The sequence below is a fragment of the Crocodylus porosus genome, unplaced genomic scaffold (genome assembly GCF_001723895.1).
Source record: "Crocodylus porosus isolate Cpor-Errol unplaced genomic scaffold, CroPor_comp1, whole genome shotgun sequence".
Lineage (NCBI taxonomy): Eukaryota > Metazoa > Chordata > Crocodylia > Crocodylidae > Crocodylus > Crocodylus porosus.
Window position 1 is genome coordinate 76,058,619 of NW_017728943.1, and position 24,766 is coordinate 76,083,384.

The 24,766-nt window shown below is 46.0% G+C and overlaps 2 protein-coding genes across 2 annotated transcripts in view; one reads left to right on the forward strand and one right to left on the reverse strand.

The window, feature by feature from the left end:
• Nucleotides 1–3,662, reverse strand: part of SLC4A1AP (solute carrier family 4 member 1 adaptor protein) — a 25,855-nt gene extending 22,193 nt beyond the window's left edge. The window contains exon 1 of the mRNA XM_019549609.1: nt 3,273–3,662. Coding sequence (XP_019405154.1) covers nt 3,273–3,647 — 375 coding nt within the window. The 5' untranslated portion in view covers nt 3,648–3,662. The remainder of the gene's footprint in view (nt 1–3,272) is intronic.
• Nucleotides 3,663–4,153: 491 nt separating this feature from the next.
• Nucleotides 4,154–23,144, forward strand: SUPT7L (SPT7-like STAGA complex gamma subunit). The gene is made up of 4 exons (XM_019549610.1): nt 4,154–4,949; nt 11,181–11,505; nt 15,226–15,463; nt 20,129–23,144. Exons 1-4 carry the CDS (start codon nt 4,537–4,539, stop codon nt 20,389–20,391), a joined length of 1,239 nt encoding a protein of 412 aa, XP_019405155.1. The 5' UTR covers nt 4,154–4,536; the 3' UTR covers nt 20,392–23,144.
• Nucleotides 23,145–24,766: the final 1,622 nt, after the last annotated feature.

The following is a 24,766-nucleotide window of genomic DNA, read 5'->3' on the forward strand; positions in this document are numbered from 1 at the left end:
AGTAGCATTATGTCTAAAAAAACAATGTACATACCTTAATTAAAAAATACTTTATTGCTAAAAAATGTGAAGTGAGCAAATGCTGTTGGAAAAATGGCGCCGATAGACTTGCTCGACGCAGGGTTGCCACAAACCTTCAAATTTGTAAAAAACGCAATGTCTGCGAAGCACAATAAAACGAGGTATGCCTGTAATAGATTATGTTAAGTGTTCAAAACACAATAATTTGAGGCAGTTAACTGATGCAGCATACATAAAACCCAAATCACTCTCAGAGGGTGTGTCTAGAGGTTGCTGTACGGTGATGTGTTTTAGTACTTCTTTTTGGAAGTACTAAAGCACAGTGCAGCAACTGCACCATACATGCGGTACACAGTTAGATTTCACTGTTACTTCATTGTAGTGGCATGCTAAAACAGGGGAGCATGCTGCTATGGTGAAGTAGCTGCCAATCACGTGTAGACTCACATGACTGCTATGTCGCTGTAGCATGGTGTATGGCGACATACGGCAACGTGTAGACACACCCAGAGTTTCAACTGACTTTTGGGTTTGCTGGAAGTGCTTTCTTATGACTGGTTACCTCAAAATAAAGAAATGCTTCCACACTGATGACCAAGTTCTCACTCACTCCCTGGGGAGTTACAGTGACAGTACAGGTTTCTCTCAATTTATGTGGTACATGCATTCCTGGAGAACACAGCATAAACTGAATTTGCATAAAGCAAACCTATTTTATAATGTAAGAAACAGGGATGGGTTCCCTTGTTGGCTGCTTCCCAGGCCAGCTGGGGTGAGTGCGGACAAGCGGAGCCCCAGGTGTTGTGGGGCGTGGCACTCACTCCAGCCCTGGCTGTAGTGGCCGGCCGTGGAGCTGCCTGCACCAGGGCATTGTGCAGCTCAGTGGCTACAGGGAGCTGGCACTGGTTACTCACATCTGCAGCAGGAACTGGGGGGACAGCTGCAGCAGGAGCTGGGGGGACTGGGAATAGGCAGGGCCCTGCGGGGCTCGAGGCATGGTGTAGCCCAGTGGCTGCTGGCAGCTCCCAGGGCTGCAGTGAGTGCCGCACCCCGCGCTCACCCCAGCCGACCCCAGGAGAAGCTGGCAGGGGAATCTATCCATATTTCTTACATTATAAAGTAGGTTCGCTTTATACAAATTCAATTTATGTGGTGTTCTCCAGGCCTATGCCAATCGCATATGTGATTTTATGTGAAATATGTGAATTTACCTCACACATGACCCTTTTGTACCTGAAATTCATTATGTCTTAAGAGCGAATGTGCATAAATTGAACCTGCATAAATTGAAGGAAGTCTGTGTTGCCAACTCATGGTTTTTGGCATTGTTCTTAAAGCCTATGCTTCAGGAATGGGAAAAACCTAGCCGTTTCCTTTACATATGTACAAATACATATGCTCACATGCATGCACACAGATACAGATCTCTCTCTCTATATATAGAAATTCTAATATTATAAAAGCTTCTGTCTGTCTGACTTTATTCGCACTCTGACTGGCTGACAAACAGCCAATGAGAGTGCAAAGAACCATTTGGACAGGAGGTGATGAAGTACCGCCATGATGGCGGGGACGCAGGGGACGGAGTGGGAGTGCAAGGCCAGTGGAGCTGGCCTCGCCCCTCCCACTCCTTGAAGGTGATGGGAGTGATAGCAGTGTGGGGGGAGTGGGGTTGGGATGCTGCAGGGGGACGTAGCCACCAGCGCAGCCTGCCCTTTCCCCCTACTGTCCTCGCTGCCTGCAGGCCCACGTGGCAGGGGTGGGGGGAGGAGCAGGCCCAATGTGGTTATGGAGGGAGGGGAGGAGTAGGCCCAAGCCTGATGTGGGAGAGGGGGATGGAGGACTAAGCTTGTGGGGGAGGGGGATGACAAGCCGGACATGGCCTGATTTGACAGTGGTGCCTCCTCTGGGACTAAGGCCCGGGCCCACTCCTCTCCCACACCACCCTCCCCTGTGTGGGCCCCGAGCACACTCCTCCTGTTCCCCCACTGCCATCGGGTTGGCCCAGGCCCACTACTCTGCCCCAGCTGCAACAGCCTGGCTTTCTCCTCATTCATGGGACTCTGGGAGAAGTGAGCCTCCTCTGGGTCTAAGGCCCGGGCCCACTCCTCTCCCACACCACCCTCCCCTGTGTGGGCCCCGAGCACACTCCTCCTGTTCCCCCACTGCCATCGGGTTGGCCCAGGCCCACTACTCTGCCCCAGCTGCAACAGCCTGGCTTTCTCCTCATTCATGGGACTCTGGGAGAAGTGAGCCTCCTCTGGGTCTAAGGCCCGGGCCCACTCCTCTCCCACACCACCCTCCCCTGTGTGGGCCCCGAGCACACTCCTCCTGTTCCCCCACTGCCATCGGGTTGGCCCAGGCCCACTACTCTGCCCCAGCTGCAACAGCCTGGCTTTCTCCTCATTCATGGGCCCATTCCTCCCCTGCATTGAGCCTGGGCCTGCTCCTCCCCTCCCCCCTGCTATGCGGAGTGGGCCTAGACCCCAAGCAGCAGGAGGGAAGTGGGGAGTGGGCCCGGACATGGTGAGGCATGGGGCTTCATCCCTGCCTGCTTCCCCCCTGCCAATCATTCTTGAAGGGTAATTGCCTAGCATGTCTACACACGCACACACACACACACAGCTACTTCTTGTTTAATGTTGTAGTTATGTTCTTGAAAAATGCAACTTCAAGCGAAATGATAGTAAACTAATCCAATTATGTCACAGTAGTTATCTCCTAGCAGGCAGAAGTCAAACAACCTTATAACCGAACACTGTGCTACTTTAAACAAATATGTTCTCTAATAGATCAGCAACGTAATAACGAAACAACGTTAACCAGGATGACATTAAGCGAGGTGTACCTGTGTGTACACAGAGACCTACTGAAAGACAGAGATATATATATACACACACACACCTATCTTTCGCTCTCCGCTATACCTAAAGATAAGTCTACACATATAACATATGTATATATACAAACACAGATATGAAAGAGCTGAGCCTTTAGCATTCCCGAAGCGTAGACTTTATGACCAATGCCAAAACTCATGAGATGGCAACACTGAAGTGAGCAATATCAAGTAAGTAAGAACAATGCTTACTCGCATGCTTTTTTATTTACTGGTTTGTTTTCCGCCTGCAACAGCTGGTCAGAAATCACGGGCGTTTGGAGTGTCTCATAAGATAGTTTCACACTTAAGGCCTGGCACCGTGGGAGGGCCCGTCAAGCCCCCGCACCCCTGCCCCCCACCGGGCACGCACCTGTAGCACAAAGAGGCGGGAGCTGGCGCCGAAGCGCAGGCAGTGTCCGACGTGCAAGCGGCAGTAGGCGCGCGGCGGCAGGCGGCGGCGGTTGAGGAAGGTGCCGTGCGCGCTGCCCAGGTCGCAAACGTAGAAGCCGCGCGCGGAGGCGGGCCCGGCGGTGCGGTACTGCAGCACGGCGTGGCGCCGCGACACGGACGGGTGCGCGAGGGCCAGGGCACAGCCCGGCAGCCGCCCCACGGCCCACCAGCTGCGCCCCGCCGGCTCCTCGTACTCTGCCGCCGGCCCCGGCCCCGGCGCCGGCCCCGGCTGGGGGGGCGCGAGCGTGGGCGGTCCTGGCGTCTTGAAGTCCTCCCGGGCCTCCTCCTCCGCCATGTCGCTACGTCCGTCTGCAAACACGCCCCGCCGCGCCGCTGGCCCAGCCGCTCGGGTTCCGCCCGCACAGCCGCCTCAACGGCCTGGCCACGGCCCCGGCCCCGGCAGCCGCCCCGGTCCTGACATTGCCCCCGGCCCGACAAGGGGCCCCGGCAACGGGGCGGGGCTGAGCAGCTCCCACAGGCGCCGCCGGGCCCTAGGGGACCCTCTTCGAAGGGACGCGCGGGGGGGGGACGCCTTCCGGGTCGCGGAGATCACCGACTTCCGGGTGGCAGGGGGGTCACTGGCTTCCGGGTGGGAGCGCGGCATGGGCTGTTGACCAGCGGTGTGAGTGTTCGGTGGTGACGTCACTCGCCTTTCACTCAGAAGGCGCTGGTGGGGGAGGGGTGGAACTCCTGACCTGCCCCCGCCCTCTACTGGCTCCCTTCCCCCACCCCAGCACTGGGTGCAACAGGCTGTGGGTCCCACGAGGGCTCACACCTGCATCCTGGCCACCGCCATTGGCTTTTTCTCACCCAGAGCTGTGTCACCTAGGAGCCGGCTGGGTTTCTGCTTTGCTGGCTCAGATTCTCCCCCCCTTTTTTTTTAGGAGAGAAAAACGGTAGCACCTCCTGCCTCACCACCGGCATCTCTCTCTTTCTGTAGGGCAGTGAGGGACGCCTGGGTCCTCGGCTGTAAGAACGCTTTGAAGACCAGTGTGGCTTGAGCGTTGCCTGAAGCAAGGGCTTTTTCTTTGGTCTTGGTGTCAGGGTGGCACGAGCTTCCTCACTCTAGTGGCTCCCTCTCAGCGGCCAGCCCCCTGCGGTTTGGGGTTTGCACCCAAGGGATGTGGCACGCTGCTCGGTAGCCTCTCTCTGTCGCTATCTCTGCATACCTCATTTGTACGAAGATGCTGCGCTACTGGGGTGAAATCCCCGTCTCGGCCAGTCAGGCCAACCGCAGCTCTTTTGATTTGCTTCAGCGTGAGTTTCGCACAGTGGAAGTCCAAGATCCTCCGTTGCATCAGCCCTCGGCAAACAAACCCAGACCCACCACCATGCTGGACATCCCGTCGGAGCCCTGCAGCCTCACCATTCACACCATCCAGCTCATCCAGCACAACCGGCGGCTACGCAGCCTCATCGCCATGGCCCAGGCCCAGAACCAGCAGCAAGCTGAGGGCATCAAAACTGAAGACAGTGAACCTCTGCCCTCCCGTCCTGCTTCTCCACCTCTCCCCGATGACCTGCTTCCTCTGGATACCAAAATCCCCAAACTGCCATTTCAGCTGAGGCACAGCGACCCAGAGAGTGACTTCTATAGGTGTGTTGGAGGTATTGTGGTATAGGTTGTAGCCTTGTTGATTTAAGGACGTAGGCAGACGTGGGTCTTTGGGTAAACCTGATATTTCGTAGACCAACTCAAATACTTGGAAAAATCCTTGCAAAGAAGCTGGAAAAAAGCTTGCAAAGAAGAATTTTCCAACAGTTTGAGTTGGTCTCATAAAAGATACAGGATTTACCCAAAGAACCTTGTCTGCCCTGGTGTTACTGTGGTTTCAATCTGTGCTTCAGCGAGACCAGTATATTTTGAATCTGGGTTCCTGTGGGCAGCTTTCCAATTGGAGGGCTTGTTAGAGGGGAAGACTGTCACAGTAGAAAAAATAAATTAAACTCCATTTTTCTGTGAGCAAGGTGCAGGGCATTTTGCTTCCATGTGCTGTGGCTTCCTATCTGTAACGTGGACTGTAATGCTGGATTTCCCATATCAGTCAGCCTTTTAGCCATTTATAGCACCAAGCTGAGATGGTAGTATTAGTTGAGATGGCAGCATTAGTACGTGATGCCTGAAGCTCTCAGGGAAACTTTATGGATCTTAAGAAATTTAATTAAGTCCCTTGATGCCCTCATGGAAGAGGCATTTTATCTCCATTCTAGAGGCAGGGGCAGAGTGGATGGTCAGAGTAGCTCAAGTTCCCAGCTGCGTCAGAAATCCAGATCTTAATTGTGTGGTGTAGCACGAGATGTCATTAATATCTTTGCCCTGTTGATTCTTGTAGGGCATCTCTTCTCAGACTCCAAAACCACAGAGAGCTTCAAGTGAGAGTAATTTGCAACTTGTTTAACTTAGCATGTGATTCACGTAACAAATTCTTTCTAATTTAGCACATAAGCTTTTGGGTTTATTCAAGTTTCTGTTATACAACTTTGACATATTTTTGATCAGATTATACTTTGTCTTAGAAAAAGGGCTGTATCTGTATCATCTTGAAAAGGAATTGAGTTATTAATACTATTTATAGTACTAACATCCAAGCCTCAACAGGATTCAGACCTACAGACATCCTGACCAAAGTCCTTTTTACCCCCCACCCCACTGACTGTAGTGGATAGGAAGAGTAGGGGGACATTATTTAATGATCTCCACCAGGGGGAGTTTAAGGATCAGATTATGAAAACTTAACAGAGCATAAATTGTATGGGTTACAGAGTGGGGGTTGTAATAGGCTGCGGTAGAGTTTGGAATGTGCTACAAAAAGCGGTTGAATTGCTTGTCTGATGAACCAAACAGACTTAAAGCTTTCCAGGAGAGGAATAGATCAATAAAGCATGAGCTTCGTTCTGTTCTAGTTCAGAACAGAGAAAATCCCTGTGATGTTAAGGTGCTCATATGACTAAGAATAGCAGCTGCATTCCTAGGTAGAGCATAATTGGAAGAGTTGTCAGCCCTGTCTTTTTCACTACACAAAGATATAAAGACAATGGTAAAAATAATTTAGGTGCCAGAGAGATGGTATTAAGCCATACTGATGATGACTGAACTAATCCAATCCCCTTTTTGCACTAGTACGCTTCTAGAAAGGGGTGCTTACATGTAGTTATACAAAAATTAAGAGGTTTTTATTATTGAAATGAAAACAGTGCCATAAAGCCCTAACATTTAAGTTTTGATAACGTATGTTAAATTTATGATCTTTGAACTGGAGATATCAAGCATTACATGGCTTCTGTGGCTTTCTCTTTCCATGCTATGGAATCAGCTTAAAAGAAACTCAATGTACCCCCTTAATTTCCCTCCCCTTCCCCTCATCCCACCTAAACATCCCAAATGCTGCTGCTCTTCTCCCCCTCTCTGGTTTGCTGCTGCAGGTCTGTCTGGATTGATGCCATTTCCCTCCCTAGCCTGTTATAGGTATGAACTTTGCACTTCCAGTTCAGTTGCTGTTTCTGGATAGGGTAGGGATGTGGCATTGAGTAGATGGTTCAAGTTGGGAATGCCAGCTAATGGTTAGGAATGGTTTGGTTTTAAAGTACAGAGGCAAGCTTCCCTGTGGGAATGTGCTGATGATCAAGAAGGATTCTGGTGGTAGAGATTAGAAGGAAGCTACCTTCCTCAGTTGGACTAGTTTTTATATCTACCTCTGGACAGTTTTCAGTTATCCATCAGGGAACCAGACAGTTTTCCCAGAGTTAAGTCAACACTGCTTGTGGGAGTTACTGGAGGTACCTGAAGAACCTTCCATGGGCAAGTCCAAAACAATGGAGCTAATTGAGAAGGACTGTGGGGAGGGAAGAGCTTCCCAGGAAAACCCATTTTTTTTCTCTGTTGAATCATTGTGTGCTGTGTTCTGTAGCACACTTTGTAACTAACTTAACCTTGTTTTTTTAGTCTTGTCCTTTTATGTAATCACATAAGGAGGGGGAATGCCTGTCAAGTGATGGAATTTTTGCACCTCATTTGGTAGAAATTCAGCTTGACAGTATAATGTTTCATAAAATTGAAGTGCTCATGAGAAAGCAATATCTTTTCTCTAGATCTGCTGTGAGCTCACAACACACTTGTGGGAAAGTCTATCATTTCAATGTGCTATTTTACATGAGTCACTGTTGTTACTCCGCACATTCATTTGGCCCAAACACCTTGACCTTCACATGCTAATTTAATAGGGAATGGGCCACACAGTTTCCTTTCCTTTAAATGAAAAGACTTTGCTAGAAAGGAACTCATACACGCATGCTTCTGACTGTTTCAGGTAGGGGCATTTGATGGATGGCATCGTGTCGTGCTAACTGATGACACAGAAAATGTGCCATTTCACGATGCCTGCAACCTCCATAACCCTGAAGGCTCCATTTGATTGGGCTGAGTTGGCAGGTTTGTCACTGTGCTCTGATACAATGTTTTGTAAACTACAGGCCCTTTGGGGCCTGGGAAACCTTGCATTTTAGTTTCTGACTTGTTGGATTGAGTAAATAGTTATCCCTTCTGTAACAGCGATCCACAAAAAAGTAGAAATGTATATAGGCCTTTATGTAGATAGGTAATTCAAGAACAGGGTTATTAGTGACAAATAGGCCAGTGTCCCAGAATATTTGTGGCAATCATGACAGTGCCTTACATCCATTTCCTCAGAGAAAATCTTATTCTTTACCTCCAGATCTATACACACATCTGCTGAACCTGATTGCAGATCTAGGACTTGGTCACCGCTGGCAACTAAATTTAGGGGTGCAGGCTTGTTTATTCACCACATTCATGTGACACGTATGGAAAGCAAGCTCAGATTAGGTTTGTATCTGGATGGGAGACATAGCTACTAAAGGAAATGGGTATCCTGCTCTCAGTCAGTAGAGCTAGTGTTTTTAATAGATTGTAAAATTGTAAGGGGCTGGAAGGGACCTCGCAAGATCATTGGGTCCAGTGCTGGGTGACCCCAGTGAGGTGAACACCCAGTCTCCTTGAAGATTTCCAGGGTAGGTGATTGTGCCACCTCTGGAGGGAGTTTATTCCACAGTGTGGACACCCTAACTGTGAAGACGTTTTTCTTAGTGTTAAGCCTGAAACGGTTATACAGGAGTTTGTGGCCATTACTCTTGGTTTTCCCCAAGTGTGCCCTGGTGAACAGTTGTTCGCCGAGTCCTTGATATCCTCTGATATAGCGGTAAGCTCTTCACAAGGGCTGTGACTTGGCGACATCAAATCTTGGTTGAAGTATAAAACCAGGTTTCTTATTAATTATGTTCTTCAGTCTGAAACCAGATCATCTGAGATAACTCGGAGAAGATGAAGAGCAGAATTTTTTCTTCAGTCCATTTGTAGTTGGCAGCATTTGATTTTTAGTAAAGTCACTATTGCCCCCCATATGATACATTTGTTGATGAACTTTCCCTGTTTGTGGGGGTCTTTCACAAAGGAGAAAGAAAAACACTTTAACTTAAAAAGAAATGGAAAGTACAGAAGTTAGAAAGGGAACATAGACGTAGGTCTAACAGTTGAAGTGCATCCCCCTTTCTCTTTCTTGATAATTGATAAGATTTCAAAATGATTGTGGTCTTTTCACCTGGGGTTCTGGCTACATTTGGGTTTGGGTATTAAGATGGAAGGCAGGGTAGATATGCATGTTGTTATTGGGTATTAAGATTCTTTTTAGAAGTTTTGAATAGGGATAATCTTTCGCTGTGTTTCTGAGTGCTGCTCTTTATTTTTATACAATAGCAGTGCTTCACCCTAGAGGTTGCTGCTTGTTCTGGATGGGCATAGAGATTTCTTTGCCTAGTCTATTAGTTTAAGCTCGCCGAGTGGTTTGGGTAAATGGTCCAGCATAAGTAAAGTAAATTCTTACACCAGTGATGATTTCTAGGGATCATATTTTTAGGGGACACCTACCTGTGTCCTTCTATATGTGTTGTAAAGAAAGAATCATTTTTTATGAGTGTGTTTTTCTTCAATTGCTGGGGAAAGTGGAGAGCTAGTTCTGTAGCACCGAAGATATGGGAGGCTCTCAGGGAGCCATTGAAGACTGACTGCTTCAGTAAAAAAGAGTATGAAACAGCATGGATGACCCTTGGGCTACAGGGAAACTGCTGATTTTTCAGTTAATTTATCAGAGTGCCTGCTGTCTCCATTCCAAAGTTGACAACGTAAGTTGCATCTTGATTTTTTTTATTGAATTGTTTCCTAAAGATTTCATTACTGGGAGGAGTTGATGATCTGAGATTCACATGCCTATTTTTAATCCTCCAGGTAATGCCCTGATCTGAGGTTTTTACTGTGCTATGATTTTTTCTTTATTTTTTTTCTATTTAAATGGTTTTCACGCTAGTGAAAGGTGCTGAATTGATTGCTCTGAACAATAAAGTCCTTGAGATGGCCGCAGAAGGATGTTGATACTGAAAGCAACAATAGGTGCTTCCTCCATCTCTTCCTCTGAAGCACTTGTCATTTGTTGGTGTGGTGAAGAGGTTTTTTATATAGTTCATCCTATAGGTTAGTGTGGTAGGGCTTCATGTCCCATTTTGCTTATCTGAAACTGAAAGATACTGGTTTGTGATGATATGTTGTGTGGTAGAGACACCAGTGCATGTTTTTTACTTTAAGACCCTAAGTGGTTAGCAAATATTTGTAAAATTGCAACAGGGCTAATTTTTGGAAAGACAGGGTGATAAGAGTATTTGAATTGGAGGTGGGGAAATTGGCAATCAGGTTGTATAACGGGAAGGAAATGGAAGACGGGTCATAAACTGCATTTTAAGCTTGAATTTTAAATTATCTTAGATGACGCTCTTACTTTCCTGTATTTTATATTCCTCCTCAGATATTTCCTAGACTTTGTGAAATTCTCACAGAGGCTAAGCTGCCTCTGTGAAAACTTCTGTGACTTGCACATTAACAAATAATGTATTAAATATTGTAAGACAAAGCTAGTAAGTCCTGTTCATCCTGGGACTGCTAGGCCCATCACTTCCTATCTATCTAGAGTGTAACCAGGAATCTTCTGCTCCCCCCTCAGCAAAGGCAGAAGGTTCACTACACCTGGGCTGGGCTGAGAACCCCTGTTTTAAGACAGACTATTTCTCCTACCATGCTTCTTTGTTGGCAACTTATATTGGAAATTGGACTGTTTTTCTTGGCTTTTCTACTGCACCAGAGGCAGTAGATAAATGTGACCTGCAAAAGAGGGGAAAATGGACATGCACCTTTTTGCTGCTTTTGCCTTAAAGTTTGTATACGTTCTGTTTTTTGTTTTTTTTTAACATTACCGATTCATGTCTTGTCTGTTCTGGAAGCCTCTGTGCAGGACTGCATAGCTGGCTGGTCTATGACATCAGTGATAACAAGGAAGTGAAATGTGATTCATTGAGAGGACAAGTGCTTTGCATTCAGGTTATTTAAAACTCCTTTTGGTATGTGTCAAGCATCTGTTTTAATTCAAACCTCTGGGAGAAAGCTCTTGGTATGAAGGGATTCAATTAAAGCCTGAGAGAGCCCCACAGGCCACATTTTTAAATCATCCAAGGAATCTTTCAGCATAAAAAAGGAAGACAAGATGTGGCATTCCTGATTTCTAAGGGAAGAAAAATAAGCTGTTAAAAACCTTTTGAGTCTCTTTTGTTTACAACAGAAAAGCCGTGAAGGACTTCAAATCAATAGCTTCTCTTTTTCAGGTCACCTTTGATTAATAATGAGAGATTGTATGTATAATAATTGTTTCTTCCTCTTCAGTTTTCTGAGGTGTGTGAAGACCTAACTTATGTTTATCTTCTCTGTCCTTAGAGGGAAAGGGGAACCCGTAACTGAGCTGAGTTGGACCTCCTGCCGGCAACTTCTCTACCAGTCAATGGCCACCATCCTTGCACATACAGGGTTTGAATGCGCCAATGAGAGTGTCCTGGAGACCCTGACAGACATTGCTCATGAATATTGTTTGAAGTTTACCAAGCTGTTGCGCTTTGCTGTAGATCGCGAGGCGAGGCTTGGCCACACCCCTTTCCCGGATGTCATGGAACAGGTGTTTCATGAAGTGGGCATTGGCAGTGTGCTCTCTCTGCAGAAGTTCTGGCAGCACCGTATTAAAGATTACCACAGCTACATGCTGCAGGTGAGGAGAGAAATAGGGGATCCACCGCCTTAAGAAATATGCTTCCAGGGCAGTTGCTTGTTCTTATAGAGCAGGGATGGCCAATCTGCAGCACAAGTGGCATGGGCAGCCTCTGTGTGTGGCATGCTGCAGATCAAGGAAGGGATAGGCAACACAGCAGCAGGGCAGATATGACAGAAAGCAGAGCAGGAGATCAGACAGGAGCACAGGGTAGGCAGCAGAAATTAGAGGAGGTTGGGCAGGGACCACAGAAGGTGTAAAAAGCAGAGCGTCAGTTTGGGCAGAGGAGAGGAACAGTATTGCTAACCACATCGTGCCAAAATAATGAGATGAACTATTTAAAAATCAAGAGATTGGCGTGTAAATCATGAGATTCTATTTTTGAAGTGTGTGTGAAGGGATTATTTGTGAAGGTATGGGGGCGCTGTGTGTGTGGGGGGGAGCAGTTTGGAGCCCAGGGAGGGAGGGTCCGCGCACACCCTGGCAGGAGGTGGGGTACTGTGGGTCAGGAGTGAGAGGCAGCAAGCAGGGCTGGCAGGGGCTGTGGCTTGGGAGTGAGGAGCAGACACAGAGAGCACCCAGCTTGTAAGTGGAGGGGAAGGGGTAGGAGGGAAGTTTGAGCCTCCCATGTTGAGGGAGGGAGTGTGGCAGGAGCAGGGACTAGGGTGAATTGGGCCCTGAGGCTGAGGTGGGTTGTCTAGAGGTGTGTGGGGGGGCACACTCTTGGGGGAGGCACGTATCCCTCCATAGAATAGTGGTGGGCTTCCCGCTTTGGGCTCTGTGCCCTGCTGCCTTTGCCCCAGGAGCCCAGCCGCGCAATACCATTGCTGCCCACCTGGGAGCAGGAAGCATGCTGGTGTTGTGCGGCTGAGCTGGGGCAAAGGCAGCAGGGCGCAGAGCCCCGAGCACACAGCGGGCAGCCCACCTCTGCCCCATGATAGGAACATGCCCCCCATGCCTCCCTTGGGTGTGCGCTGCTGTGGGGAGCTATGCCCCGCCCCTGCACCTCTTCCCCATTCACCCTAGCCCCTGCTCCTGCCCCACTTCCTCCCTCACTGAGGGGCCTCAATCTGCCCCCTGCCCTCCCTGTCCTTTCCCTTCCTCCCAGCCCCTTCCCATTCACAGACTTACCAGCTGGGAAGCTCTGGAGATTTGAGGGTTTGATCATGAGACTGTGAGTCAGAGTTATTTTGACTTAGAAATCGTGACTCTTGCAGTGTTTTCATGACAGTTGGTATTACTGAAGGGATCAGTGTTACTTGGGGAAGGTGCAGGGCTTGCTTGTGGCACGTGTGCCAAAAGGTTAGCTCCCATTGCTATGGAGAACTGTCTGGCTCAGGAAGTTATGATCCAGCTAGACCATCTAGCTTCAGGAAGCCAGGGGAACCTATGACAGGTTTTCTTTGTGGAACAGTAAAGGCCTAGGGTGGGGGCATACTTAACTTTTTGGAGAGAAAGTCCCTTGCTCTTGAACTGCCGGCCCCCGTGCCAACTTGGAAGGGATGTTGATGGCCATGGTGTGTGCTGCATCTTTGTCCAGAAGAGTGGGGCCAGTTTGAGCCAGGAGCTGAAGGAAGAAAGACCTTGGGAATCTTTTACATTTTCATCATCTGTTTTTTCCCCCAGCAGCTCACAGTGTGTACTCAGTACTGAAAGAATCTGTTGTTTGAAAAGGAAATGATGAGATGAGAGACTCCATTCATCTAGAGAACTTGTGGTTAAATCCCATCAAATACCAGGTCCCTGATTTACCTGGTCTTTTATCCACTTATGGAAACAATCCCATAGCTGCAGTGAGTTGTCTTATTTGTGAGGTGTTTTATCTGAAGCGAGTGGCAGTTACCCTGTGCATGTTGGTGTGGAGGGGAACGCACATGTGCATGCGCATAGTAATAAAGCACCTGGTATTAATCAAAGTAACTCAAGTTAATCTGTGTTCAGTGTGACCCAGTGTGGAACAGTCCCTGTGTAAGGAAAGCAAAATCACTGGGCAGAAGGAAAAAGTCAGGGGAGATTAATCAACACGATTTCTGTTGCTGCAGGGCGTTGTGATATTTAGCTGTATTCTAAATAAACTAGTGAGCAAGCAAATAAAACTCATTTTAATGTGCAGCTTGTGGGCTGGTGTGGTTTGTTAAAGCTGTGCAGGAAACAGTCTTTTGGGAATACACCACAGAGTAGCGTTGCTATGAGCTATTAAACAGCTGCTGCTTTCCACTTTAGAGGTGGCTGCATTTCACTGGTGAGAGAAACAGTTTCTGATTTGTTAAAGCTCTTTGGAATGGAAGTTGCTGTTCATGTATATGCAATAACTGCAGGGAATAGGATTTCCTTCAACCACATTTTCTATACTTAAACACCAGCATATTGTTTCAGCAACAGAGACACATTGTCTCTTTTGTGGGCTCATGCAGGTGCCAGGGGTGCGGAGGACCTGGGAATTCTATCTTCGTTTAGCAAGAAGAGAGAGACTTGTACCCTATGTAAAGTAGCTAGTCCATGACCTGAAGCAAAATCTACATAACCTGAAGCAAAATCTACCTCAACTAATCTTTCTAGGGATTTATACTTTACTCATTATTATGGTATTTGCCCACTCACTGATCTTGCAGCAGCACTCCTTCTGTCTCTCTGCCTGGACCCTGTGGCCTAAACGGTTTGTGTAGATTAGAGCCATCTGCACTTATGTGTAGCATGAAAATCATGAGCATGAATGCAAAAAAACACCTTGTCTGGTATCCTGATTATATTAATTAAAATAGATTTTTTTTCTGTTCCTACCACATCCCCTGCTGTCTGAGTTCTGTGTTTCCTGCCTAACTGTGCCAGTACAGCTCATTCTCATATTGCAGTAACCTTCATCCCTCTTCCATGCTGTTCCTCTGTTTGGGCTCAGGGTCCTACATGCCTGACCTACAGTTTCCTCTGCTTTTCTGGCATATGTCTAGACCAGAAAATAGATTTTGTTTAAAAATAGCTCTCTCAGCACACCTCTGTGCATCCTTGTAACAGCCACTGTTATTCCAGCAAGTGGACTCTCCTGAGCAAGATTTGCTGAATGATATAAAACTACGTGATACAGGCAAGCATATGCATTAGGAGCAAGAGACTGTGAAGACCGTGAAACACGCTTTATTGATTGCCTATGATTGAAAAAGACCTAAGTGTCTAGGGCGTGAAATTTCGCTGCTGAATTTCCTCCCTATATTCATTCAGTATGCTGCAGAAAAAAACGTCACTGCACTTTTTTGCTATTGAGTGGAAGATAGCTAGGTTGTGTAAACTGTAGTTGCAAATGCTGACAAACAGCCCAGGAGTGGTGTGTGTTTGAGTTTTTTTTTGTTTGTTTTTTTTTTAACCCAAGAAGTGGGATGCAGGACACACCTGGACTCTTATTTGGTGCTGTGCACTTTGACTAGAGTGAATTTGACTTCTGGGCTCCATGTGTGAAATAAAAGGGCTCGATGTTTAGCAGTCAGGTTACATCTTTGAGAGGCTTCACTCATTCACCTGTTAAAACCCTTTGATAAGAGAGGAGAGGAGTTCTGGAAGGCTGTAATGTTATCATGGCGTATCATTGATGTTTACTATACTGATGTATACTGTTCCTCTGAACAGTAATGAATAGTCTGTTGGAGACTGGTGACATTGCATCATGGCTGCCTTCACTGCTATATCTGAAAACTGCCCTTTCTTTATCTTTCCAACAATTCCTGGCAGGTTAGCAAGCAGCTCTCGGAAGAGTATGAGAAGATTGTCAACCCTGAAAAGGCAGCAGAAGACACAAAACCTGTGAAGATTAAGGAGGAGCTAGTCAGTGATATCACCTTCCCCATAAGTGAGGAGCTAGAGGGAGATCTGGCATCTGGTGACCAGTCTTTGCCAGTGGGAGTTCTTGGCGCTCAGAGCGAGCGTTTTTCTGCTAACCTGGAAGTGGAAGCATCCCCGCAGACTTCAGGTAGGAGGCTGTCTATCGTCAGTCCTTTAGCTTTCCCAAATAACCTCATTTCAGTTACTTTAAGAAAACCACAGCTGATGAGGGGATTTGGGGTGGGGGGAGAAGGGTGGGTACAGTGAGAGAGTAAAGTTCCATGTTACAATAAAGACCCATATTATAATAAAGAGCATTAGTGAGGTTCATGTAAAATCTTGGACAAACAACACTGGATGCAAAACAAGGAGGAAATGTAGTAGGTAGTGGAGTGCTAAAGATTGGCCCTATAAAATAATATAGGAATATTCTCTAGAAATAGTGAAATACCTCACCAGTATACCATAATGTTACTTTAATGATAGCAGCCTTTGTTCTGGTTCTATAAAAGAAAATGTTCTACATGGGTACCAAAAAGCATTGGCATGACATCTGTGCAAGCCATGACATTGTGTGATACTCTCCAATAACAGACTGAGTACTGTGGCTGCAATAATACTGCTAAAGTGCTTACTACTAGCATGAAATACTGTAGTACCTTGTTTGGATAAAGGTAGCTTTCTTCCACCATCCTAGTATGTGGGTTGAAGTGAAAGAGATTTTTCCACCATCCTAGTATGTGAAGCAGAAGCTGCTGCTCTTTATTCTAATTCCCAGTGAATAAGTGGTTAGAAAATCCAGTTGATTTTTCTTATGAGAGGAGTACACTTCCACTTCCTTTTCCCTGAACAAACAGCACAGAAATTCTGCAGTTGCCATGAGGTGCTTGGAGCTGGTCCAAGAGTAACTCAAAATGGGGACACCTGTTGCTGGACAAGTTCAAGCTTGTTTAGTTTCCTTTGACAACACACTAGTGGCGCTGCCTCTAGTTTGTTAGTTTTCATTGAGGTTCTGCACTGAACTATATGAATCAGGCCTATCAGATAGCTTGTGGGCAGAGGTTTATATAATTGAAAAATTATGGATGCAGTCTTTGGTACAGGAACAGTTTCATGAACCAGATAATGATAGCAGCTAAATTCGTGAAGGAATTAACAATGAGACATGGACCTTGCTTGTAGAGTTGAACCTGGCCTGCACTGCTGATGAACCTTACCTTTCTGAAGACTCTTCATTCACTCATGTGATGTGGCCTGTTGAGTCTCTTGTTCTAGTGGATCAACGTCCACATCCCAAAACCACTAGGATTGATTTGGCCTTGGAGGCTGAACCCTTCTTGCTCATAGAAGTCATCGTCCAGGTCGGCATTTGTGGGCAACGTGGGCAGTCTCCCCAGTGCAGTGGCCTGTGTTGTATCTGTTTTGTACGTACACCTAAGTTTCACACTCTCTACATACTGACTTGGCACCATTTACCACCTCCAGATTCCCTGGAAAATGGCAACACTCCCCTTCATCCCTCTCAAAAGAAGGTGTGTTGTGAGTCTTATTTACAACCTACTAAACTCCTGCTGTTCCCTGCAGTAATAAATGTTTCACTTAGAAATCCAGTTAAAAGCTATGAGGTCTGTTCTACAATTAACCTTAATCCAAGTTACGTGTGTACTGAGGGGAGACTAGGCCTCTGAGTCTATTAGTTATGTAAAGAATAACACACTCTGCTGGGTTTTAGAAAACGAAAATCCCACTGACGTTTGGTTGGAAGCTTTTATTGTTGTCTGCGGTGCCTCTGAAATGTGAAGGGCTTTTATTTTTGTGGGGGAGGGAATAAGCAGGCCTCTGTTGGCCCATGTGGAGATGCGAATGATTCATCTGAAAAGCTTGGTATTAGCGTCTACCACTTGAGACCAAGAGGTTAGCATGCTAGCTGTATATTAAACGCCTTGTGCCTCTCTGATATTGGATTGATGTTTTCTAATTAAGAATACAAGTGCTCTGTTCCTTCCTGCAAATCCCTGTTCACTTTACAGGGGCCTTTGGAAACCTCATTGCTGTAAGAAGTCCCACTGTGAAGCTGGGCAGTGTTGAGTGTAGAATACCAGAGGAGGGAAGAGGAACAGGCTGGAACTGGGATTCAGAGCATCCTGAAGATAAGAATGAGGCCATTAGTGGGGGAAACAGCATCCAGTAGTACAGAGCAAGGTGTCAGGAGCAATTCCATTCTAGTCAAGATTCTGACCGTGCACATTATTGAGGGCAAGGGCAAATCACTTAATGTCTTTGCAGATGGGGAGGCTGAGGCAAAATTTGAGGTACTGTTTTTCTATCCAGTGGCATATCTTGAGGATTAGATTATTTGAAGAGTGCTTGAAGTTAAAGCTTTGAAGACAAAATTGCCAATAAGCAAGGCTTATTGTTGGTTAATAGCGATGCTCTCAACGACAGATGTCAAGAACTAAAGGGAATAGGCATTAGTGATTTAGGAGTAATTGATGAAAGAAGTAAACCCTAAATATGTCTTTCTGCCCTGACCATTGTTTAGACTGGGATTGTAACCTTAAATCTACAGGACGGATAGCATGTTGATAATGATGTGTCTCTCACAGCTGACAAGAGTATATTCACTTGTAAATAATCTAATGGGAGTCTTCACTGCAGCGTTTTGGACACCGCCAGGCCCTGTAGTTCTTAGTTTCTGTCTTCTAAGCTGTGCAGCCTCCTCTCATCCCACTGGGTTTTCTAAAGCCTGTCCTGGGCTCAGCAGCTGTGGTAGGGTCTGTTGACTACACCACAAGTAGAAAGCTTGCAGTACAGATGCCATGGTGATATTAGTGGAAGATTTTTCTTTGTGTAATCACAGTAATGGGATTACAAAAGGTTTGGCTCATCACCCAGAAGCTCAGCTGCTTTTTCAAACAGGAGCCAAGTCTCTCGAGTCTACACACTATGTTTGGAAATCTCACAAGAGCTGCCTTGTTTGCCAAATATGTCTTTTATTTTTTATGGGAATTTAACCCTGACCTAGAGAGATCAAATTTCAGAAAGAGGAAAGATTTCAGTTTCCATTCAATCCTTTGCTGTTATGCTGAGACTTGCAACAAGGGACTCAATTAGTAAGTTATGGTAGTGGGATTTTTTTTGGTTTTATTTTTTTAAATAATATGCAGAAATAACAAAATCTATAATTACCCCTCTTGGGGCAAAAATAAATTAGAACAAAATTGCCTGGTGCTGCATAAAAATACATAGATATAAGTTGACATAGAAGGTCCTCAAGACAACCCAAGATGCATGCCAGTCTATGACTAGACATAATATTACCGACTGCTTTTTAATGAATGCAGTGGAGTGCAGTGTGGACACTTAGCCACTGAGGCCTGAACTAAGAGCCAGTAAATTCCTTTAGGGTCAGCCACTGAACAACTATCCAGTGATAATGAGCTAGGCTTGAACTGCTGACCAAGTAGTGGAAGGTTCCTTATCTCATGACCATTTTCTATAAGGTAAGTTTTTGTGCATGTCATTGGATACTTTTTGCTTTGGGTCAAGCCAGGGCTTCTCTGTGAATTGTGTTGTAGCCCTTCTGCCTAATTCAAGGTACAACTGAAAGAAAAGGCATAAAATGAGAAAGGGTAAGCAGAGGTTCGGGCCATTCATCCAGCTTTCACAGACTTCTCTAGAAGAATTCTTTGTTGAAGTTTTGGGCAGAAATCATGATTGTATTCGTTTGTATTGAAGTAATGCCAAAAAGTCCCAACCCAGCTCAACTGAGCAAAATGCTGTGCAGAACAAGAAGATGCAAAAAGTTGGGTTAATAAATGTTAGGAGTTTGGAGTAGAAGAGAGGATGGAGGTTGCCATAAGATCACGTGGTTCCATGGGTGAGCAGCACTTAGGACATCTGAATGGTTTTAATGGATCTGTTTTCTGTTTTTTTTTTTAAGCAGACACTGAAAATTCCCTCCAAATTCCTGGACTACTTACTTTTCCCTGAAAACATGACCCAGGGCTCACTGACACTTTTGCTTCCTTTTAGTACAGGTTCTCTCCAGCTTGTCACCCCAAAATGATTAATTTCTTTAAAATAAACTACACGCCAGCCCCACAGGTACAGACAATGGGCCCTTTCTCTCTTGGGTGCCTGCACTGTGCACAGGTGAGGGGATTCTTGTTAGATCACAAGGTTTCACTCCACATTGCTGAAGGAAGTGATGGGTGTCTGGTGCAAGAAGGTGAAAAGTCTGTCAGTCACTTGTGAATTTGACATCCCAGTGCTGGGAGACTGAAGGTGCCTTTTAAGGACTGTGCATTTACCTAACCTTTCTCTTCAGTTATTCTCCCATGTGCTATATTTCTCTCATAAAACAGCCCACAGTCCAATTTCTGACAATTTAGGGGTCCTGATGCTGTAAAGTCATCACTGTGTGGTGTACCTATACTGCTCCCAAAGTCCTGGTTCCATGGAGAGCCAGGCCATCTTGACAAACCTCCTTGTGCTCCTGGCAGTAGCTGTTGTTGCAGAGGTCTTGGAGGTCGTTGGAGCCCATTTAAATTGGCCCTTCCCCTTGGGAAGTTCGTTGGAGGATTGCTTTTAGGGGGCAGTGGGTCCTTTTCCAAGAGAGGCCATCACGGTATGTACTATTATTTAAAAATGTTTCAATTTTTTATTTCATAGCTAGCCTTTTTCTAGAAGGAATAGCCCAGCTCTAGGGGTTACTTTGCCCTTGGGTTTCTCTAATTTATCCTGTTTGGATCCATACATCCATTTTCATGGAGTTCTTATCCTGCGACTAATAGGTGCTCTCTCTTGCCAGGTGCTGAGGTGAATGCTTCCCCTCTGTGGAACTTGGCCCAGGTGAAAATGGAGCCACAGGAAAGTGAGGAGGGCAATGTTCATGGCCATGGGGTCCTGAGCAGTGATGTCTTTGAGGAGCCCATGTCTGGCATGAGTGAAGCTGGGATGCCACAGAGTCCCAATGGCTCTGAGAGCAGTTATGGGTCTCATTCCCCTGACAGCCTAATGGGATCCTCTCCTGTCTTCAACCAGCGCTGCAAGAAGAAGATGAAGAAAATGTGAAGGAGATGAAGGGGGCTTCTCTTTAGAGACCTGCTAGTGGGACATTCTGTGAGCCTAGAGGGTGCCTGGTCCCATGGGGATAGATAAAGGGATGAGCAGGTGTGCTATGTAAAATCCCCCTGTGATGTTCAGCCTGTAGTGCACATTACTTGTCTACACATGATTCCTTTCTCCCTTGGGCTCTGTGCTCCATCCCTGCCCTAGAGAACTCACATGGGACCCATCCACTCAACCTGCAAAATGGGTGGTGTCACCAAAAGACACTGGGAGGTGGGGTGGGTTGCCACGTGAGCACTGGTTATTAATGAGAACTGTTATGTCAAGATGCATGCAGATGTGGGGATTATCTGAGTGGAGCCAGGACCGATCGCACTTTCTGGAGCAGTTCCTTCATTCCATTGGAATTGTATGTGGTGATATTAACCCAGCTGAGTTTTCCTGTGTGAAGTTCCTATCTTGACACCTTAATTTGAAATAACTTCTATTTTAGTGCCTTTTTGTCATGCAGCTGACTGATGACAATTATTTTTGTTCTGTGAAAGCTACAGCTGATGTTCAACTCTGAGCCTTTAGCTGGATTCACTGAGTCTCTCCTTTTTTTTTTCCCCCCAAAAGCCAGAAAGAATATGAGTTAAGCATGAGCAGTGGTTTAAACTGGCCGTTTACCTCTAACCTACTGGGAGGTTCAGTGAGCCTTGTATTTGTCCTTATGATTGCAAGTTTATCTTTTGAAAGGATGAGCTCCAGGCACGGTATTTTGTTTGTCCATATAATAGGCCTGACTCTCATTCTTTTTTTTTCTCATTGTTTTTAATTTCATTATACAGACATAGAAACAAGGCAGAATTTTTTTCTCTGAATATGTCTAAGACAGTGTGGCCTTTGGTTTCAGGGACAGGTTAAAAACCTGCCAACTCCAATTTTAAAGTTTCTTTCTAGTAGGGAAAAATAATATTTACCTCTCAGTGGTTGTGCGGGGGTTGATTAATACCCAGAAGGCACTGTGATCCTTTGAAAAGTATTGTGTAAGTGTAAAATATCACTACTGTGTGGGATTGTTGCTGAATGGAGTGGGGAGATGAGAGCAAAGACAGCTAGTGAAGTGCTGGAAGATCTTCATTCTGGAGTGACAAGAGAAAGCAATCAAATACACCTTATATGAACAAGGACATAGATGATTACACTAGAATAAAAGTTTCATGCTTTAAGGCATAAACCAACTACTTACTGTTGTAGTTAGGAAATTTTTATCTCCTGAGTAGGTGCTTTGACAGTGGCACTTGGTAAGGGCAAGAGTCAAAAGCAGAATATTCTACTAGATGGATTGTTAAGCTGGAGTGAAATGGCAGTCCCTTTGATCTCTTTAGCTAAACTAATTGCGTGAAGGGTCACTCTTATTGGGCCGGGGTACAGGGTCCAGCCTTTTGGGAGCCTGTACCTTGCTCTGAACTCTGAATATTGTTCTGTTTGGTTTATGCACTTTGGGAACTTTACCAAATTATCTCATCGAAGAGGCCTGTGACATAATACAGGCATATGCATCTGAGAGAGTGGTGGGTGCCTTGATCACTGAATGGCTTTCAAGTCTTGTAACTGGCTCAAGAAGGAAGGCTTAATCACTCCTTGGGGCTGCAGAGTATCTTCCTTTCTCCAGGGCTTTAATAGAAGCTCTCAATCTTTAGTCTTCAATGCTTTCTTTATGCTGGTGAAGTACAGATGCTCCTGTCTTACTTTTTAATTATGCTCTTGTATTTTGTTTCCCTTCCACACCCATTCCCCACATAATGTACACTTTGCAGCAGGCCAAGCCTGAGTGCTTGAAGTACATTTAAATACTGTGGAAATTCACCCTCTATTGATTCTACTATGTAACCATAGCATAAGAGAGATGTGATATTGATTCCCTTTTTGAGAGTTGTTTATGCAGAGAGATTAGAAATGCATCAGGATAGCTTGTACATTTTAAAATGATGGCAAGGTAAAGTCTTTTACCTTTTTTTTTCCCACCCTGTTATACTAAGTGTCTTTTGACATTTGTACATTTGGTGATGCTTTCTTTTGTACAGATGGAAGCTTTAAATTCCAGTCAAGTAATTCCCTCAGAACATTCCTGAGATTTACAGTGACATTTATCATGCTCAAAATAGTGACATTTCAAATCGAGCTTAGTAAGTTGCATACAGACAATGTGCTCTTTTGAGGAGCCAAACAAGATTTTACTAGACATTTATGCAGTCCACATCTCTTAGTCCCTGGACCTAAGATTATAGATTATAGTGAGATTGCGGTGTGTGCTAGAATTGGTGCGCTGACAACTTGGTCATGGAAAAAGCTCTCATCTTATCTTTTAACTGATGCCTGATGAGGGGTTCTGTTGAATGAACCAATTCAGAATTTCACAGTTTCATTGGCAACATCATCTTCCATTCTTCTATTTCCCACTGTGAATAGTTATGTGCTGACAAGTCAGAACATGGGATTTTGACACAGCTTGTATCAAATGGCACTAATTTCTTTGGAAATCTGTCTTCCTGTCAGTAGAAATATTGCTATGGACTTGGAGAGATGGATCAGTAAGAATTATTTGTGTTGGGAGATTGTGTTGGAAATGGTGGAGGGACAGATCAGATAAGATCCTATATGAATGTACTGCGGTCTCAAATCTTTTATTCACTAGAAAGTTCCCTTCTGTTCTCCTGTCTGAATACCTGAGCTTGACATCATGCCACCCTCCCTGCAAACACCACCACACATGCAGCTCTAGGTCTGATTTCCCCCTGCAGTCTTGTGATTTGACTTGATCCTTACTGTCAAGATGGGCAGAGGCCTTTATTGAAAGAGATTTTTTTTCAGTTGAAAGCTCTTCTGGTTGAAAAGGAAAATGGGAAACAAGATGGGAGGAGGCAGGAGAAAACTATGAATAAATGCTCACTTAACGAGGCTGCTGCATGTCATATGTGTGTGAGGGGATACTTCAGTAATATTGTTTAAATATTTAAACATTTTATAAGAGCAAAATATATACCTTTGTGTTACAAGGGAGCAAAATAGTCTGAAATGTTGCATATCCTTTTTCTTTCTTCCTGGAAGAGAGTTTTCTCTGTTTACAAGAAAATAAATGTTTAATCTATGGAAACTTGTCTGAAAAGTGATTTTTTTCAGCATGGGGAAGGGGAGAGGAGAGGACTTGTTTAGAATGAAAGATTCAGTGTAAATAGTCCTTCAGCTTTGTAACAGTAATGCTTCACACGGACTGAGTCCAAATATAGCTATTTAGGAATATCATGGAAAAAGTGAGCAGCCTATAGGGCAGGCTTGTCCAACATATGGCCCACGGGCTGCCATGTGGCCCACCAAGCTATTTTATCTGGCCCATGGTGGCACTGCCACTGCCGTGGCAAGGTGAGGCGGGCAGGGCTGGCCCATGGGCCCCAGCCGGCAGTGAGGGGATGGGAGGTGCTTACCCCCGCGGGGCCGGGCTCATCAATGAGCCGGGTCCTGCCGCCACTGCCCCAAGGGCTGTACGGTGTGGGGCTGTCCCAGCTGCGCCTGATTAGATGAGCTGGGGACAGCGTGTGCAGCTTCTTCTCTGGCTCTGCCCCTTGCCCCCGGCACATGGCTGGGGGAGTTGCAGCATGGCCTGCGCCCTGCTGCATGCGTGGTGGATGGAGGCACGAGATAAGTTCCTGCGCAGAGCTGGGGGCGCCTCGGGGCCGGGCCAGGGCTGCGGGGTGTGTGATTGCCGAAGCCGGGCTGGGTGGGAGGCAGGAGGAGCCCGGCCCAGAGGCGCTGTACCTCCAGCCACCATCTTGGTGGTTCAGGTTCTGCTAATGTAGCCTGTATGGTTGAGGATGGGGGGGTCTGCATGCTGCTGGAGCAGCCCATGCAGTGAGGGGATCCTTGAGATCTTTTCCACATCTCTGCAGTATATGCCTACAATTTCTATTTAATTAACCACAATGACCATGATCAAGTTAGTAAAGGATCTCAAGGATAAGGTAGTCCAGGGCTGTTCAGATCTGGTGAGGCTGTGGGCCCCAGATAACACCAGCATGTGTTGCACAGGCTGCACGGTGTGGGGGTGGGCCCCTAGGATCCCTTCACTGCATGGGCTGCTCCAGCAGCATGCAGACCCCCATCCTCAGCCATACAGTGCCACGTGGCCTGCAGGTAGTCAGCTGGGCAGCCCTAATCTAGTCCAGCCCCAGCCCCCTGCACAGAAAAATGATGTCCTGTTCCTAAACCATACCAAACATACATACTTTCTGAAAACCACAACTTCCCTAGGCACATTACCAGACCCATTTCATTGTCACTTCCTGTACTTCATTGGTGTCAAAGGTCACATGACATCACTTCCTGATGTAATACCACT

Bases quoted from the DNA above. Each gene is read 5' to 3' on its own strand.
- SUPT7L (XM_019549610.1), top strand. From the start codon at position 4,537: ATGCTGCGCTACTGGGGTGAAATCCCCGTCTCGGCCAGTCAGGCCAAC. The intron at 4,950-11,180 runs GTGTGTTGGAGG...CTCTGTCCTTAG, and splicing joins CCAGAGAGTGACTTCTATAG to AGGGAAAGGGGAACCCGTAA. The intron at 11,506-15,225 runs GTGAGGAGAGAA...AATTCCTGGCAG, and splicing joins ACCACAGCTACATGCTGCAG to GTTAGCAAGCAGCTCTCGGA.